Source organism: Pleurodeles waltl, chromosome 9 (genome assembly GCF_031143425.1).
Source record: "Pleurodeles waltl isolate 20211129_DDA chromosome 9, aPleWal1.hap1.20221129, whole genome shotgun sequence".
Lineage (NCBI taxonomy): Eukaryota > Metazoa > Chordata > Amphibia > Caudata > Salamandridae > Pleurodeles > Pleurodeles waltl.
The window spans coordinates 58,592,847-58,611,143 of NC_090448.1; the positions used below are offsets into that span (position 1 = coordinate 58,592,847).

Below are 18,297 nucleotides of genomic sequence, written 5' to 3' on the forward strand. Positions count from 1 at the left end.
ATCTTACAAGTCAGTTGGTTTCTCTTCTCACCCCATGCTATCTTGCCCTTGAACAAGCAGTGCATTATTAGTGCAGCAGACCACTACAGCTTATGATGCAAGGAATGATGTGAGCCTAACCATTTCAAAGCCCCACTCAAACACATTCCTAATGAAAGAAATCTCAGCTTTAGGAATACAACTAAATTCTCATCCCAAACGTGGAATCCTCCTGTTGGACTATTAATGAAAAGAAATGTGCATATCTAATACGCCTAATATTTCTATCACCAACATCTCATCTTGTACTTACCACTTTCTGGACAAAATCATCATGGATGGATGCCTCGATGAAAAGACGGCCAGCAGCAATGCAGTTCTCACCCTTATTGAAGAACACCGAACTCATGCCCTAAAGGAAAAAAGAGTCATGATATGGATGAAAGGAACGAAAAAGCTTTCAGAAGAAATTATTTAGACAAATAGAGTGAGACATTTAATTTTAACTTTTAACTTGAAAAACATCTAATCTAAAAAGAAGTTTGAAATGTAAACTTTCTACACTGGTTATGGAAAGCCAAATCTTCAGGGACACACTTGCCTGCTAATTAGTTATAACATACCCTTCATCCCTGTTTTGCTCTCATGAATGCTCATTTATGTTCACTGAATCAACCACTTCACAACCGTGGAAAAGAACATATACTATGAGTTTGGTTTTTATTATAGTTGAAGCAAACTTTGCATAGTTTTTTTTGCCTTCAGCAAGATACAATCTTTAAGCTACCACCACCCTCGATAGAAGTACTAGGTGAAGCATAAATCTTATGGAAGCAATGACTTGAAGCATCCCACTTGGGGTGTCAGGTTCAGGGCAGTGAAAAATAAGTGAATGGTTGAATTGGTTACTGAAGATGAAGTGGAAAAGGGTGAAGCTTTTGAGAATGTGGAACCCTATGTAAATATTCAACTAGGAGAGAAATCCTTACATCTTTTATTGGATTTAGGGGTAAGGACCACAATGATCAGTTTAGCGCTTTCTTAAAATACATGGGAAGTTAAATCATTATTCTAACTTACCCATGCACCAGTGTCTTATGATGGTTCTAAGATTACCTTGAGAATAATTTCAAATTTAAGGGAAAGAGGATTTAAAGCAAAAACTATGTTGCAGTGAAAGGGACAAACATTTTATGCTAGTTTCACCAGAGTGTAAGTACAAAATGAACGTGAAGGTAAGTGCCATGTCTGTTAGGCATAACACAGATGTCCTCAAGGCAGCCCTGGCCTATGTTTTGCATGCTACAAACCCACAGAGCCATTTGGAAAAGCACATTTAATAGAGTTCATAGCAAATTAAGGCTACCCCGATGGCAGGGTAGCACTATACTTATATCAAGTAGTATAACATAGCCTTTACACAGCCCAATTAATTAACAGTGAATTCATATTTAACGACAAAGGCACTGTTCAAGAAAATGCATTTCTTCTACAAAAATGTATGCATGGAAATGTTTCTAAAACACCTCTCAACTATTCAGATGTGAAATAAGCAAACACCCTTCTATCACTGCATAGAGTAAGCACCTCTGCCACCCCTGAGTTGCTTTGTTGCATTTAGCTAGTCTGCTGCATTACCATACGAACAGCCTTGTCCATATCGCAGTCCTTGAAGACGATAAGAGGTGATTTACCACCCAGTTCTAAGGACACTTTCTTCACATTGCTCACAGCGCAGCTGGAAAAGATAAACACACTAAAATGAGACACACTCATCTAGGAAAAGCTCATTTTAATTATTGCATGAACAAATGATGCAGTTTCCAATGCACTTCTCCCATATAATGGCTGAAAATCCCAAGATTCTGAAGAGGCAGTAATGAAACATTTCAATAATGTTGTGGCCTGCCAAGAAAGCTTTCTACATCCGAGAGGTGCTGAGGTTCATACTTCCCAAGAAATGGTGGCCAAACTGTGTTTTCCTTCAGCATAATTTCCTTATAACATAATTCAGTGAAAAAAACAGATAATGTGATTTCCCATGGCCTATCATGTTAACAAAATACATAACATCTTTCTTCTCTTCATTTTACATACTGCTCCTTCAAGAACATTTCCAGTTATGACTGAGAATCTACCTTTGGAGAGACTAGTTGTAAAAATCAAAAAGAAGGTTAGGGTAGCAGATAGGGAGGGGCACAGCGGTCTTACTTGGTGTTACATAGTGTGTTGGGCTATTTAATGGTGTGGTCTAATCCTCGTGCTGTGGGTGGTGTTCTGTTATTTGGAGTAGTTATGTGTTGCATTACTGTGTAGTGTAAGGTGGTATGAATGTACCACATCATATTATGTGTATATGTATTGAGATGTGATGTGGCATAATGTATTGTGAAGTGGTATGGCATGGTGTACTGAAGCCTGGGCTGTTTTGGGACTCTGTAGTGTTAAGCGGTATGAGATGCTAATGATTTGGTTCTAGAATAATTGAGTATTGTGAGGTAAGTTCTCATTAAGTAGATGGGATTGTTGTGCAATTTGACCTGGTAAAATGTGGAGTATAATGTTGTGTAATGCTGTGGTGTGTCTTGGTGAAAGGTGCTATACGGGAGTTTGCACTTTGATGTAAGGTTGGAAGTGAATGCAAGCTAAAGAAGTTTAGTGTACTGAATTAGATTATGATGTGACATGTTGCTGGATGTGGTGTGGCATGGTGCAATCCAGTCTGTTGGAGGCTGATATGGTGCAGTGATGGATTCTGAGTGATGAATTCTGAGGTGTGTTGTGATATGTTATGAAGGTCCTCGCATGGCTTGATGTGTCAAAGAGTCAATTAAGTTATTTGACTATAATTTTTAAAGCACACATCTGTAGGGCTGGGGCTATCTGGGATTCCCATCCAAGTGGATTGATGGTTTCATCACAGACCAGACTCTTTCATGACATATTTTGCTCCTTGTACTCTGGTTCATCTCTAAGACTGTGCTCAGTACGTATGTTGGAGGTATGTTGTCGCAAGTTGGTTGGCAAGAGGTCATTAAAGCAAGCTTATAAAGCTTTATGTGAATATGCTACTTACAGGAGAGGAAGAATAAAATTAAATGTTATAAGAAAAAGACTGGCATAATATGTCAGCCTGTCACACTTTGCCACAAAGATTCTCATACTTGTGTGGGATTAAAATACGTTTTAGTCAGAGACAAACCAGGGGACTCTTACTCTGTAATACCTCACTCTTGCAAAGGATTGTAATTCACTATGCAATCTACAAATTAAGCATTCCATGTTATTTAATTTATAAAGTATATGGCACTACAACACATCTGCTACCATTTGCGCTTAGAAAATGCATTGTGGGAAAGAAAGTTTAGAGAGGGCACATGGCTTATGTTAACCGAATATTCAAAGCAGATGACACAATAAAGCTAACCACAATCTGAGAATTTCATATGATACCTACGGTGCAAGATAATCTCTTCTGCCCCCATCAAGAGGACAGTCCAATTGTATAGCCACTTTAGTGAAGTCTCTGGGCATGTTATTTTAGCAACTAGGACTGCTGCTTTTGGCCTTTACTGTAGTAACATTTGATTCTGCTTCATTTTTATTATTTTAGAATTGGCCACATTCGTGGTGATGTTTTCTTTTCTTTATCTAGTTGTCGCTTTCTTTCGTGCTACGATATTCTTTCACTCTGTGCTTTCCTCAAGGCTGCAGCAAGATAGGATTGTCAGTACAAGTGGTACATGGCATCTCTGACGCTCACAGAAACACACGCTGTTTTACGTAGGGACGTTTTCTCTTTCTCAGAACATCAGCTGTTTTATTATAAAAATATTTCCCTGTCCCACGCACATTAGAGGGAGGTTCCAGCCAGATGACCACAACTGCATGCAGATCGACTTCGTTACAGCTGCTTGATGAGACCACTGTTTCCCCGACCTACTTGGGGATGGTGTCTCTATAGACAACAGGCTTCTTTGCTACTGTCATACTCAGATATGGGGGATGATGTCTTTCCAGTGGGGAATCCTAAAAGGCGGATTAGGGCTTATCATGCTGTGCTCTAACATAGCTTAGGTAGGAAATGCATAAATTGTGCAGAGTGACAGTATGGTGGGACTTATCTTGTGTTCACTTTTCTTGTCACCATTTGCTTTTAGTGTGTTTCATCATTCTAATCATTGCATTTCATGCCATTTTATCTAAGATGCAGCTGATTCAATAAATCTTATTGAACCATCTTCTGCCTCTGTTTATCTTTGCATGTGTGAGACCAATGTAACTGAGAGAAAAGGATGAGTCCTGATTCACCACGATTTCCCTGAGAAGTCATCTCGTCATGCACCCGGTTGCCACAAATCATCTCTGCTCTTGGGCAGAGATGAGGCGCTGCTAGTTGGCTGGAAACGGATTAGGCCGACAGTTGTCACATGGTTTGGGATTGGAATGAGTTCCCCACAATTCAGGTGATGCTGCCGCCCAAATCCAGCAGCATCCTTAAGATATTGAGAGCCCACGCAACACAATAACTTTTGATACATTTGAGAAGATCAGAGGTTTAAATAAATGACAATGAAGGAGTCGGGGAGAAATTAAGTGAGAGAGGCAGGTAGGAAGTGAAAGAATGTGCAAGGTTACATGAAGAAAGAGCAAGAAAGATTCAAAAAGAGGGAGGTAGAAAGAAAGAGAAAATGAGAGAGTTAGGCAGGGTTAGGGATAGAGTGAAAAGAGTTAGAGAGAGTCAGAGAAAGTGAGAAAAAGAAAGACACTGATATGGGCACAAAGTAACTACTACAGGGATGGAGATAGGGGACGCCGTAGGGGGAAAAAGAAAGAGCAACACAATATATATTTATTCAATGAAAAAAACTAAAGTTAAAGTGGAGTTAGACGCAGGTCTTATAGTAAGAAAAAAATACTTCTTTAAAACAAAAAAAAAAAACACTGACATTCACTAGTTATATGTATAACTTGCACCACCATAGATTACACAAGCCATCAATTATGTAATATGAGGTCATATGCAGTGCATTACAGAGGTGCAAGCTATACTTAGGTCATGGCTTCTGCATGACCGTAACAACCTATTTTCTTTTTGTATTGGCCTCTTGGTGGTCCCTGAGGGATGCCCCACTATGGTTAGGGGGGGGGGTAAAGGTATCCCTACCCTACACCTTATATGTTTTAAAAAAATGTAATTTTCAGGACTCTGGGCTCGAGTCTCTGAGTCCTATAATGGTGGCTGCATCATTTCTCCTCACGTTACGGCCCGCTAATCAGAGCTCTTGCTCCCACAGGACAGCTCCCGGTCCTGTGGGATCAGTCAATCAGAATTCTCTTTTGAATTCTAGTCTTAGCGCAAGTTTTGCAGCACTAATTATCACAATGTTTGACCATTAACTTCTCCAGAATAGCTAAACAGATTTACAACAGATCACAGAAAGCATGCTTTCCGAGTACAGATCTAGCTTTCTGCCACATTTGGTGTCATTCTGTTCAGCCATTTTTTTGTATCATGTCTAATTTTCCCTATGGAAACTAGATGTGGAAAAATGTTTTGAAACCGAAGATTTGTTTTTGTCCCCTGCTTGACGGATCACCCCAAAACTTTCCAGGAGCTAAAGTGGATGAACTTAGTTTTTGGAACGTTTTGTGAAGATACGTTGCCAAAGTTAATGGCAAAACAAATACTCTACCTATGGAAACTCTGAATTACATATGACTCAATAACTACAAAGTGGTGACCGCCACTGTGCCACACACACACACACACACATATATATATATTTATATATAGTAAATGCTTGAATTTCACCTACTCTTCTTAAGGAAGTAATTGCTACCAAGAAAGCAATCTTCCATCTGAGAAATTTAATAGCGCAAGACTGCATGGGTTCGAATGGAGGACCTATAAGTCTTGTGAGCACAATATTAAGATTCCATGCAGGAGCTGGTGGTACTCTAGGTGGAATAATTCGTTCAAGCCCATCCATGCACAAGATCCTTAAAATTGGCCGCCCTTTTGCTAAGTTGTTGTGATTCCACCATTGCAGAGATTTGTGAGTTTGGTGGTCTAACAGCACTAGATCCTGTAGCTGACCCTGTGCTTGAGACCATTGTCGTGAGAGACACTGTTGCAGTGGTCTCATGTTTAGACGTGCATTTGCCACTATTGCTATGCATGATGCCATCATTCCCAATAGTTTCATGACAAATCTTATTGTGTAAGTTTGATTGGCCTGCGATTGTGATATGAGGGGGTGAAAAACTTTAATCCATTGTAGATTTGGGTAGGCTAATGCTGACTGAGTATTCAGAATTGCTCCTAGATAAGGTTGAATTTGTGCCGGCTGAAGGTGAGATTTCTGGTAATTGAGTGTGAACCCTAATTTGTGTAGGGTATCTATTGTGTATTGTGTTTGTTGTTGGCAGTTTGGAATGGTGCTGGATTTTATTAACCAGTCGTCTTGGTGCTGTTGTTACCCCAAAGGGTAGTACCTTGAATTAATAATGCTTGCCTGCTCTTATGAACCTTAGACACCTGTGGTGTGCTGGGTGTTTAGGAATGTGGAAGTAAGCGAACTTTAGGTCTAACACTGTCACGTAGTCTTGTTTTTGTAGCAAGGTAATGACATCCTGTAGAGTAACAATAACAATATGAAAATGCTCCGACAGGATATATAGATTTAGAGGCCTGAGATCGAGAATGGGTCTGAGAGTACTATCCTTTTTTGGTATAAGGAAGTATCGCGAATATACTCCTGTTCCTTGCAGTGAGATGGGAACTACTTCTATTGCCTCTTTGAGTAGTAGAGATTGTACCTCTTGTTTTAGTAGAATAGTGTGTTCTCGAGAGAGTCTGTGAGAATGTGGTGGAATGTTTAGTGGAGTAGAGATGAGCTCTAGGCAATAACCGTTGCGGATAATTGAGTCCCCATTGATCTGTAGTAATTGTTTTGCCAGTGACAATGGAATTGTTGCAGTCTTCCTGCCACAGGAGATGTATGGTGCTGTGGAAAGTTTGGGAGGTCATTGTTTTGTGGATGTTGAAGCACCCTTTGAGGCTGGGAATTTACCTCTGTAAGAGCCTCTGAATGAACCCCTTGCGTAATACTGCTGGCCTTGCTTTGAATGGGAGGTGGAAGCCTCTATAGTTTGGGTTTTAAATCCTCCCCTAAATTATGTTTTCCCGAAAGGAACCCCGAAATGGTGTGGTATAAAGAGCTCCCATGGCTTTTGCTGTTCCTGAATCTTTTTTGAGTTTTTCTATGGTTGTGTCCATCTCTGGTCCAAAAAGCTACTGTTTATTAAATGACATATTAAGGACAGCCTGCTGTATCTCAGGTTTGAAACCGGAGGACCTTAACCACGCATGTTGTCTAATAGTAATGCTGTTATTAATTCCTCTAGCTGCAGTATCAGCTATATCTAGAGCAGACCTAATTTGATTATGTGTGATGGCCAGACCTTCCTCCACAATTTGCTGCGCCCTTTTTTGGTGTTCTTTAGGAAGATAATGCAAGAATTCTTGTGTCTCATCCCAATGTGCCCTGTTGTATCTTGCTAACAGTGCCTGGGAATTGGCAATACGCCATTGGTTGGTTGCTTGTGTTGCCTCCCTTTTGCCCCCCATATCAAATTTACGGCTTTCCTTGTCAGGGGGGAGGTATCCCCAGAAGACTAACTATTGGCGCGCTTCCTGGCTGCACTGACCACAACAGAATCTGGTGGTAATTGCTGTGTGATGTAAATTGGGTCTGTTGGCGCAGGCTTATATTTTTTTTTGTCAATTCTTGGTGTTAAAACCCTAGCTTTAACTGGTTCTTTTAAAATTTCGTCTGCATGTTGAAACATACCAGGAAGCATTGGTAGACACTGGTATTGCTTATGAGTTGAGGACAGTGTATTGAAAAGAAAATCCTTCTCTAAAGGTTTTGCATACATTTGTACTCCATGGAATGCAGCTGCTCTGGAGATAACTTGGTTATATGCTGTACTATCCACAGGTGGAGATGGTCTGTTGGGATACAAATCCGGATCATTAGATGGGATAGGATCTGAATCGTACATATCCCATGGATCTATGGTGTTAACTAGAATCACCCCTTTCTTCTTCCTGTGAGGAAGTGTGAGAGTGTGATGGTGAAGGTGGTGGTGGTGGACCCTGAGGTTGTGGTGAAAAGGAAAGTTGCGGTGAATGTGGTGGAGAAAGCTCAAAAGGTTTTGTTTTGCTTATAGATTTTTGCCGGTGGTGGTGCAGTATCCAGAGTTTCCTGGAATGCTAACTTCCTTTTAGTCTGTGGAGGTGGAGAAGTAATAATTTTTCCAGTCTCTTTCTGGATTTGAATTCTTCTCTGTTTGCTGTCCATAACCTCCAAAATGGGTTAAATGTCTGATTCCTCCATTTGATGTTCTGAAGCATGTTTTGTGCTTTTAGAGGAATGCCCAGTAAACGTCTTGGGCACATGCCTCATTCGAGTCGAAAGCCCTGTTTCTTCTGTGTAAGATTTTTTTCCGGCTCTGAAGTTGGACCAAGATATTTTGGGTCCGAAGCTGTTAGGCGAGGTTTCAGCTCCGAAGCAGAGCGTACTTTTTTCGGATCCGATGATTTTGGGCATCGACTCAGTTCGGACGTGAAGGCTTGTATTTTTCGGCTCAACCCCGAAACAGTTGTGGTAGCCTGTTGAGGGAGTGTCCTGGCCTTTTTCGGCGCCGAACCCAGAAGTCGGTCGATGATTAATTTTTCCCGGGTGGAACCATGGCTTAAAAGCAGTAATACACCCAAGGCCTTGCCCGATTTTTTAATTGTTGGTTTTGGAGTAGGTGTACACACGTACTGCGTTACTGATATTGGCTGGCTGTTGTCCTCTGAATCCTGCTCGGAGTCAGAGTCTGGGATCAAAACTGCCGTTTGTGCCTGCTCTTTGCCAAGGATGTCGGTGGTGGACTCTGTGAGTTTGGACTCCATCTCCAATCTTCTTGCCCTTCGATCACGTAACGTTTTCTTCGATCGAAAAGACCGACACGCCTCACAGGTTTCTTCTCGATGTTCTGGAGAAAGACAGAGATTACACACCAAGTGCTGGTCGGTGTATGGAAACTTGGCGTGGCACGATAACAGAATCGGAATGGAGTCCAATCCATTAGCCTATGACGCAGTAGGCCCGAACAGGCCCAAAGAGGGTGCGGGCGCCCGAAAGGGTGTTTACTTGATCCCGACGGTACTATCGGATCGAGTGCAGAAGGAAACCGCGTTCAAAACAATACTTACGGTATCAGAAAAGTTTGAAAGATTAGAGTATTTCCGAACCGAAAATCCCGGAGCGAGAGGGAACACGTCTGAACCCGACGGCAGAAAGAAAACAATCTAACAAAGGAGTCGATGCCCAGGTACACTATCACCGAGAGGAGGAGTCACTCGATCCCGTGACTCGAAAAAAGACTTCTTCGAAGAAAAACAACTTGTAACACTCCGAGCCCAACACTAGATGGCGATATATGCACAGCATGTGTATCTGCAGCTACACATGCAATCGAACATATACATATATATTACAGTTTAATAATCTTTATAGTGCCCAAAAAAAATTTCAGAAAATCAAAGACTACGTGGTAACTTTACGGCGTGAACCAACCACACCGGACCATAAAACTTAACACCAACTCTTCTTATTACTTTAGAATATTTTTTTGTCTAGATATGCTTGCTAAGCAAGTTTAGTTTTCATGTAAGAAAGTTTGAAAGATGTGTTTTTGGTGATTTTTTTTTTTAACATTGCTTATCGTATTTCACCTTAGAGTTGCTTATGTACTTGACTAAACACGCAGATATTTTTTAAATGGTGATGGTGCAGATCTGTGAGGTATATTGTGTTTGCATATAATGATGGATATGTTGTTTTATTATGGTTGTTGAGAGCATGCACTGTGGTAGGGGATGAATGTATGTAGGTAAATGTGTTTGCATATTGTGCAGTCTGTGTTGGAGTAGATATCTCTGTGTTTGTGAGTTCATATATATCATATAGATTTAAGTTGGTATGCATGTGGGTACAAATATAGTTGCTTAATTGTTTTTGTAACTTATAATATTTCTGTGTATGGAGAAATATAATGTTGGCTGTGTTTAGGATATATAATGCTGGGTAGGAGTGATGTTATTGTGCTTTGTTCAAATTGCTAGATTTATTAATGTATGAAGCTGAATGTGTAGATGTTTTTGGTGGTAGTGAAGTGTGTTACTTTTGGTTTCCTGAGGTGTGTGATGAGTGTTAAGGGTGACTATGATTTGGTTGTTTTAATAGGGAGATGGTTTTAGAAATTATTTTTTGTCTAAATATGTTTTAGCTATATAAAATTATTCATGTCTAGTCTTATCTTCCTTAATAATTTATTCTGATTTCTGTCTGTGAACATTTGCAAACGAAATGCTTCAGCAATACTTGAATTGTTTATAAAGCTTTTGTTTTACTCAGTCAGTCAGTCAAATATCTTTATTCGCTACATTTTGTCACGTGGGCTCTCATTATCTTAATGAGGCAGCTGAATTTGGGCGGCAGCATCACCTGAATTGTGGGGAACGGAGTCCAATCCCAAATCGTGTGACAACTGTCGGCCTAATCCATTTCCTGCCAACTAACAGCGCCTCATCCCTGCTCAAGAGGAAGGATGATTTCTGGCATCCAGGCGTATGAGAAAATGACTTCACAGGCAAACTGGTGTATCAGATCTCACCCTTTTCTCTCAGTTACATTAGTCTCACGCATGCAAAGACAAACAGAGGCAGAAGATGGTTCAATAAGACTTATTGAGTCAGCTGTGTCTTAGATAAAATGGCATGAAATGCAATAATAAGAATGATGACAAGGAAAGTGAAACACAAGAAAAGTCCCACCATACCATCACTAAGCACAATATATGCGATTCCTACCTAAGCTATGTCAGAGCACAGCATGATAAGCCTTAACCCGTCTGTCAGGATTCCCCCTGGGAAGACATCATCCCCCATACCTGAGTGTGCCTGTTGTCTAGAGAGACACCATCCTCAAGTAGGCCAGGGAACCGGTGGTCTTGGCAAGCAACTGTAACAAAGTCAGTCAGCATGCGGTTGTGGTAATCTGGCTGGAACCTCCCTCTACCGTGCATGGGACAGGAAAATGTTTTTATAATAAAACAGCTGGTGTTCTGAGACAATGTCCCTACATAAAACTGTGTGTGTTTCTGTGAACATTAGAGATGCCGTGTACCATTTGTACCGACAATCCTATCTTGCTGCAGCCTTGAGGAAAGCAAACAGTGAAATAAATGTAATGCTTTCATAGGCAAAAGGACAGCTAAATAAAGAAAAGAAAACATCACCACAAATGTGGCTGATTCTAAAATAATACAAATGAAGCAGAATAAAATGTTACTAGGCTAAAGGGCACAAGCAGCAGGCCTAGTTGCTAAAATAACGTGCCCAGAAACATTACTAAAATGGCTATGCAACAATTTTTGTAGCATAAAAGCACAATAAATACACATAGAAATTACTCATCCACAAAACACATTGTATAGGCTTATTTCGCCCAGCTTAAGCATTAATAGAGCACAAACATATTGTAAGTAAGATATTATAAAGCAAAACTTTACGTCAATGTATCACAAACAAAAAAAGACAATGCCCCATTGTACAGTACCTAAGGTGGATTTTCCAAATTTGAAAAATCTGCCAAATAAAAAAACCTTTGAGCAGCATATCATGGTACAATGTAACTGTTGCAAAATTAACAAGGCAGTTTTGTTTTATTCTTTGTAAAAGTCAAATGCATTACAGCATATGTAATGTACTGCATAATTGTATTTCATCTTCATTACTGTGTTTCATTTTTTAGAGCTTTCTAGTATACTGATGTTTTACTGTGCACGGAATTAGTACCTTCATAGTTCTCAGAGAAGAAGGCGGTGTAACTTTTTAAATATATGTTTCAGGTGTAGTAATCTCTGTGTGGAGGCCTTCAGATACACAGCATTGTTCTGAGGCCATAGCAATAGAGCACTATACAAGTCAATGTTAGCATAACTTAAAGAACTCTGGGGCTTCTAGTGTATAAGTCTTTCAAGGTGATATTCAGAGAGTGTCGCAAAAGTCAAAATTCCCTGAGATCAGGATCTGGATCATGGTGAAACAATCCCAATCTGACAGGATGGTGTCTTGTCCTTTTGAACATTTAAAATTGTAACTGCTTGGCAATTTTAAGGTTTGTAAGAGTCAAGTGAAAAGTCTCTCCCAAACCTTTGACGTACTGATATTGCGTAGATGCTGCGTTAAAATAGAGGAGTAGATAATGACCACCAGACTCTTTTACTTTTCCCACCGTCCAGCATCATCTTGCCATGCAACTCCTTCCCAGTTTGCATCTACTGTGTTTTACCTTTCTTGTGTGACTATCCTAGACTACGAGTAACTTAACTGATTCTTCTCACTCTCCGGGAGGTGTTTTCTTCATTTATGGCTCTTTACTTGAAAGTAAGATCTATTACTTTCCCTGTAATGCTTCTGCTCCTTCACAAACTTGTACAACTACAACCTCACACCAGGACACCTGCTTCAAGATAATTCATTCCAGTAATAGGTTAACCTCTCAACCTACTCCTGTTAAGAAATGGAGTTTATCTGCAATTTTTCCAACCCTGGCTTCTTTCAATGGATATATGTTTACATTAACAAGTCACTCACCATAGAATTTAAACTGGGAAATTCAAACTTTGCCACAACATTTTGGAAGCAGTCTTCCCACTGAGTCTCACTAGGATGCAATAGCTTCCCACTTTCTGCATTGTTTGCCCATCACTGTAGAACTAAACATTACTTTTTCGCTGTACATGTCACTGCTAAATTGTTTTCCTGCCTCAAGTTAATCAGGTATGAGAATTCATATACTCTGTTCTTGTTAGATGACATCTAAAGACCTTGAACTTCTTTGGCTCTGCATACTGCTCCTCAATAGAAATTTATACAAACACTTGGCAGCATTCAACCTAAAGTTCCACTGCTTGGACTAATCTTTGAGCTATTCTAAATGATCCTAATTTTCTCGCACCTTTTGCAAAATCAATTAAAGTTTATATTAGTTCTAAGGAGGCACAACTTCCAAAGTCTCAGCCATTTTACTTGCTGGTGTATTGAAGGCAATCATCTAGAGCTACTTAGGCATTGCTCTATCGCTCCAAAAAAATGAGCTTTCTCATTTCTGAACATATGTCATAAGGGAGTATGTAGAGTTTTCCTTGGTTTAATTGCAGTATACTTACACTATACACAGAATTACCTTTTCATGATTTGTTTACCAATGGGGGTGGAGCCAGTGAAACCAATTTTGCGTACATCAGGGTGGTCTGACAATCTCTGCCCGATCAGTGAACCTGAAAAGACAAATCCAGATATGTTAAAATACCCACAAGCACAGTTTCCACCTCAAGGAACACAAATGGAAAACACCAGGTATTTTAATTAGCAATGACTTCCATGCAGTTATCATCAAACAAGTGCCCCAAAGAAGCTTGCAAATAAAGGGGGAAGTTTAGTAGGGGTTTCTCAAACAAGCCGCTAGCAAACTAATGGTAACTCCCAAGCCACCTGTAAGTAGCTCTCCCATTGAAAAAAAAAGAGCTGATTCATGGCCGCCATGAGCATGAGAACAAAGGAGAGACACAAAAAGAAAAAGAAGTTTGCTAGCAGTCAAACACATTGGCAATCGTGCAATTATCCATGTAACAGGGTCGATATTCAAGGCGGTAACAAAACCGCCTCAAGAAGGGACAAACGTAAAGCATTTAGCAATGATAACAAAGGATTTTTTAAAGGCAAGCCCACAAATACGTGAAAGTGATTGGCGTGTGGTGGGCGTGGTTAAAAGCCCACAATACTTACAACAGGTCAAAGAGCTTGTGCGCTCGACCTAAAAAGGGACTGTGAAGAGTTTCTGAATGCCCGCGTAGTTTTTGGGAGTGTTCCCGAACTTCCATCGCTAAGCACACATCACATTGAAACATCCATATTCACACCCACTCAATGGGATTTACAGGTGGGGAACACTTGTGATGGAGGTGTTTGTTGCTGTAAATGGGCTTGTGCTTGGCAGGAATCTCTTTGTGAATTCCTGGCAGACTTAAGTAAGGTAAATGTGGTTGTAAACCTCACATTAACACCCAAATTTACTTTTCAAGGATATTAGTTGAAATGTATGCTTGATCTGCTTTTGATTATAGACGACGGGATATGATACAACAAATTTGAAAAAATGTATCTGAACTAAGATTTGTATGTTGCCTTTACAAGGATGACCCAGCAAGAAACAGGATGCAAAATTCAAATGGTAAGCCTGAATGCAAGAAGTATTTGAAAACACACTCTCTGAGAATAACAATATCTCACCCAAACCTCCAGGAGAAGAACAAGCGCTTACCTGCCCCTGGCAGGATATTAACCACACCCTTGGGAAACCCAGCTCTTGCCGTCAGTTCAGCAAATTTTAGTGCAGTGAGAGGAGTCACCTGGAGAGACCAGAACATAAGAATGAATTAATAGAGTCAATGTAAAAGCCTCAGTGAAGCTTACCCATCATCTCCTGACACCCAGGCTACCAGTCACAGCTCTATTAAGGATCTCACTGAGATGGTCGGTTTCAACTTCTGTCCCCTTCACTTCCCTCTTATTGGTATACATTTGTAAAGTTATAAAGCAGAGCAGAGTTAAAAACAAACTTATTTTAACTAGAGTCATCAACAAGGAGAGGAGGTGTGACCTCTCAACTCTAGTTGGTGACTTTGGAACTAGGCATCTAGATCTGAATTCTAGCTTTGGTTCAACATCCTGTGATTATGTGCAAATCACTAACTCGCCCTGTACCTAAAAAAATAATGTTGAACATAATCTGGTCCTCTTGTAAAGCATCTTAAAGCCCACAGGCCAAGTTAACTCTATATAAAACTTGAAAATAAATCTAGATCCTTCAAAAAGGTTTTATATTTGCCTTTATGGGCAGGACTTCTGGTTGTTATATTTAAAACAAGAGATTGATGAAGTCTATGTATGTTCCTTATTACTACCTTGTGGGTTTGCTAGGGAAACCTTGAGAGGGCTGTACTTAAGAGTCTTATCAAACCTAATTCTGAGACATACTAATGTGCTTGGTAGGATATTTTGTTAAGATGCAGTTAGAAACTTATTAACATGCGGTTGCAGTCTTGTTATCTCTCCTCATCAATCTTATTCATCTCTCCTCAACCAGTTAAATGAGCTCTGTCTTTATCCAGCGCATGTTCTCCCTCTGGATAAATACACAAATCTCTTTTGGTAACCAGATTTATGACTTGTCATGTCACACTTACCTATCGTATATTTGCACACACTATTCATTGAATTCTCTCAACATCTTGTTCCAACCCTGTCAATGCAGACTTCAGTGATCTTTTTCCATATACATCAGAGTAGTCTCGGTCAGCAATTAGTTGTGCAACCACAGCCCCTGGTGAATTGAGGACAGCAGCATAAAAACAATCCTTCAGTGGTTCTTATCCTCCATTTTGAAAGGGACCCTCTACATGTTCTTAGTGCTTTTTCCACATTCATACCAGAAATGAGCCACCACTTCTAGCTTAGTGGTGTCCTTATGTATCTGTTCTAAGATATCTCACTTATGAATGAACTTCCCATCTCCCTTATGATCTCTTCACCAACCTGAGCCGGCTTCAGCACCACAGTGTTTCCGGCAGCGAGGCAGGCTGCTGTCTTCCAGGCTAGCATCATCAATGGGTAGTTCCAAGGGATCACAATGCCACAAACCCTGAAAAAAATCAATTTAACCTAAGTGATTCTGCTGAAATGTGGGAATTCCTACAGTCTGTGGGCCGCCTGTCAAATCTACTGGCTGTCAGTCATAATAAGTTCCTGTCAGTCATATTGTGTGCTGTGTTTATATTCACCGACTGGTGTTCAAGGGTCTGAATGGGTTAGCACCACTGTGGCTGCACATTTCTTATGCTCAGTAGATCACTGCTTTTGGGAGTCACATGTTCTCTTTTAAGTGCTGAGTCGACGGCTGCTCTGCAGAGATGCATTTGGTTCTGGAGTGTGTGCTTTAAAAAGGCTCACCACAAACTTCAAATATACACTTTGGCTATTTTCTCTGTGAGGATGATATTTATAAAAGAATAGACTGATTAGCTTAATAGTGATTTCTTTATTTTCTTCAAGATAATAAGCTTTCTTTTTCACCACTCGGAAATGAACATGCCAGAGATAAAACATTCCTATTAAATCCCACCGTTCTGAGCTCTGAGGAAATCACAACAGATAAGCAACAGTGATTTTAGCACAAATTGGGAATCTGTTTTGTGCAGTACTTAATGCACATGGTAATTATTGTACATATCAGTGCGCATACACCTTAATTTAAACTTGAAATGGGGTGATATTTTGGCCAGTATTATTACCATAGGGTGTGTGGTATTTACCAGGTGTGGTAAATACATCCTATTCCAAGTTTGCTATGCAGTGGAGGCATAGCATTTCTTTTTTGTTCCCAGGTGATGACAACATCTCCAAAATAAGGAAGGTTGAGATGGATGCTGGATGCTATTTTTCTTGACTGATGAAAGACACCTCTGGGTTGGGCTGCAGTGTGTGATGTAACAAGTGAAACAAAGTCGTACAGAATAAATGGGAGCCATAGAAGGGTTATTATTGATAAGCTGCACGTTGATATATTAGTTTGGTGCAATATTAGGGGGTGAAGACCATGCTTTAGAAATGATACATTTACAAATAAGAAGGGTAAATATTTTTTTGTGTCATTAATATCTTTGGTACCTAACTATAGGAAAAGACCTGTCAACAGTGGAATAAAGGGATAGTGTAACACACAATGGAAACTGGATTACTCCAATGCAGATCCCATTACAGTTAAAGAGACATGATAATTTCCCTTAAGTCAACCATATCCTTATGCATCCATATTCACTTATTTTTGTGCATGAAATTTCCCTTCCTGAATGAGAAAGTGCCACAGTTTTTTGCTTTAGCAACTGAGCACCACAGGCCTTGTCCAGCTTTGCCTGGCCCCCACACACACCCTGCGTGGCTCGGCCTGGCCACCCCTTTGTGTCTACTATACACTCGGAGCACCCATGCTACTTGTATTTCCATGAATTCTGGACGTGCATGCTTATTTTTCTTTCACAACTGTCATTGCAATGTCCCTCCTCTTCATTAAGTCTGAGACTACATACCCTTAGTTTTAAAGAGTTCAATATCCACAAGGAGCACCTCACCTGAGCTTGCACTGCCTGAGTCCAGTGTATGGATGCTGGTCACCATATCAACAAGCACTAGATGCTTTTATTTCCATTTGGACTGGGAAGAAATGGCTTCAGGGACACTCAGATTGAGAGTCTATATTCTGTCGTGCCCCCTCCATTCTTTGGACCCATGGAAGGGAACAACAAGGATTCCAGAAGCCCTACAGGGAAATACAGTCACAGACTACATACCCCCACAAAATGGTGAGCACCATATCAACAAGCACTAGATGCTTTTATTTCCATTTGGACTGGGAAGAAATGGCTTCAGGGACACTCAGATTGAGAGTCTATATTCTGTCGTGCCCCCTCCATTCTTTGGACCCATGGAAGGGAACAACAAGGATTCCAGAAGCCCTACAGGGAAATACAGTCACAGACTACATACCCCCACAAAATGGAGAGCACAAGCGCCACAAAACTCTGTGGAAGACAGGGTTAGGTTTCCCTGGTACAGGGCTGCAGGATTGTGAGCTATGGACTCTGCTCTCAACCTTTGACAATAGCATGTAGGTACCTGCAAAGGTTGAAATGTCAGGGACCACTACACCAAATTTAGCTGCCGCCCTGCGCTGAGATGAAAGTAGGTGACTCTGCCTTATAAATGTATGCCTGTAACAGTCAATTATGGTGAAAGCTCTGTGATTGTGTTCATCACTTGGTCGTTTGCAATGAACAGCCACATTTGCCCTATGCCTGGCACACAGTTAAGCTGAGTGAATCTCATTCCCTAATTCTCTCTTATGGTAGATTCTATTCACCCACAATTTAATGCTCATCATACTCTGATTCTTTCAAACAGCACTTCTGACTGCAAAGCTATAAGTACTAGCTTATACCTACTCAACAGTGTTTAGGCAACTCAGAAAATGTTAGGGATACCCCCGACTAAAAGAGTGGAGCCGAAATGACTAATTACTGGGACACACAAAACATGAGATGAATGACATCAAATATATAGTCAGTGTGGTGACAAAG

The 18,297-nt window shown here is 40.5% G+C and overlaps 1 protein-coding gene across 1 annotated transcript in view; it reads right to left on the bottom strand.

The window, feature by feature from the left end:
* The window catches only part of ALDH1L1 (aldehyde dehydrogenase 1 family member L1), a 165,806-nt gene that overhangs the window by 36,544 nt on the left and 110,965 nt on the right, over nt 1–18,297 (bottom strand). Inside the window, exons 15-19 of the mRNA XM_069206278.1 lie at nt 15,701–15,806; nt 14,427–14,514; nt 13,290–13,383; nt 1,618–1,717; nt 293–391 (exon numbers count right to left, since the gene is read on the bottom strand). Coding sequence (XP_069062379.1) covers nt 293–391; nt 1,618–1,717; nt 13,290–13,383; nt 14,427–14,514; nt 15,701–15,806 — 487 coding nt within the window. The remainder of the gene's footprint in view (nt 1–292; nt 392–1,617; nt 1,718–13,289; nt 13,384–14,426; nt 14,515–15,700; nt 15,807–18,297) is intronic.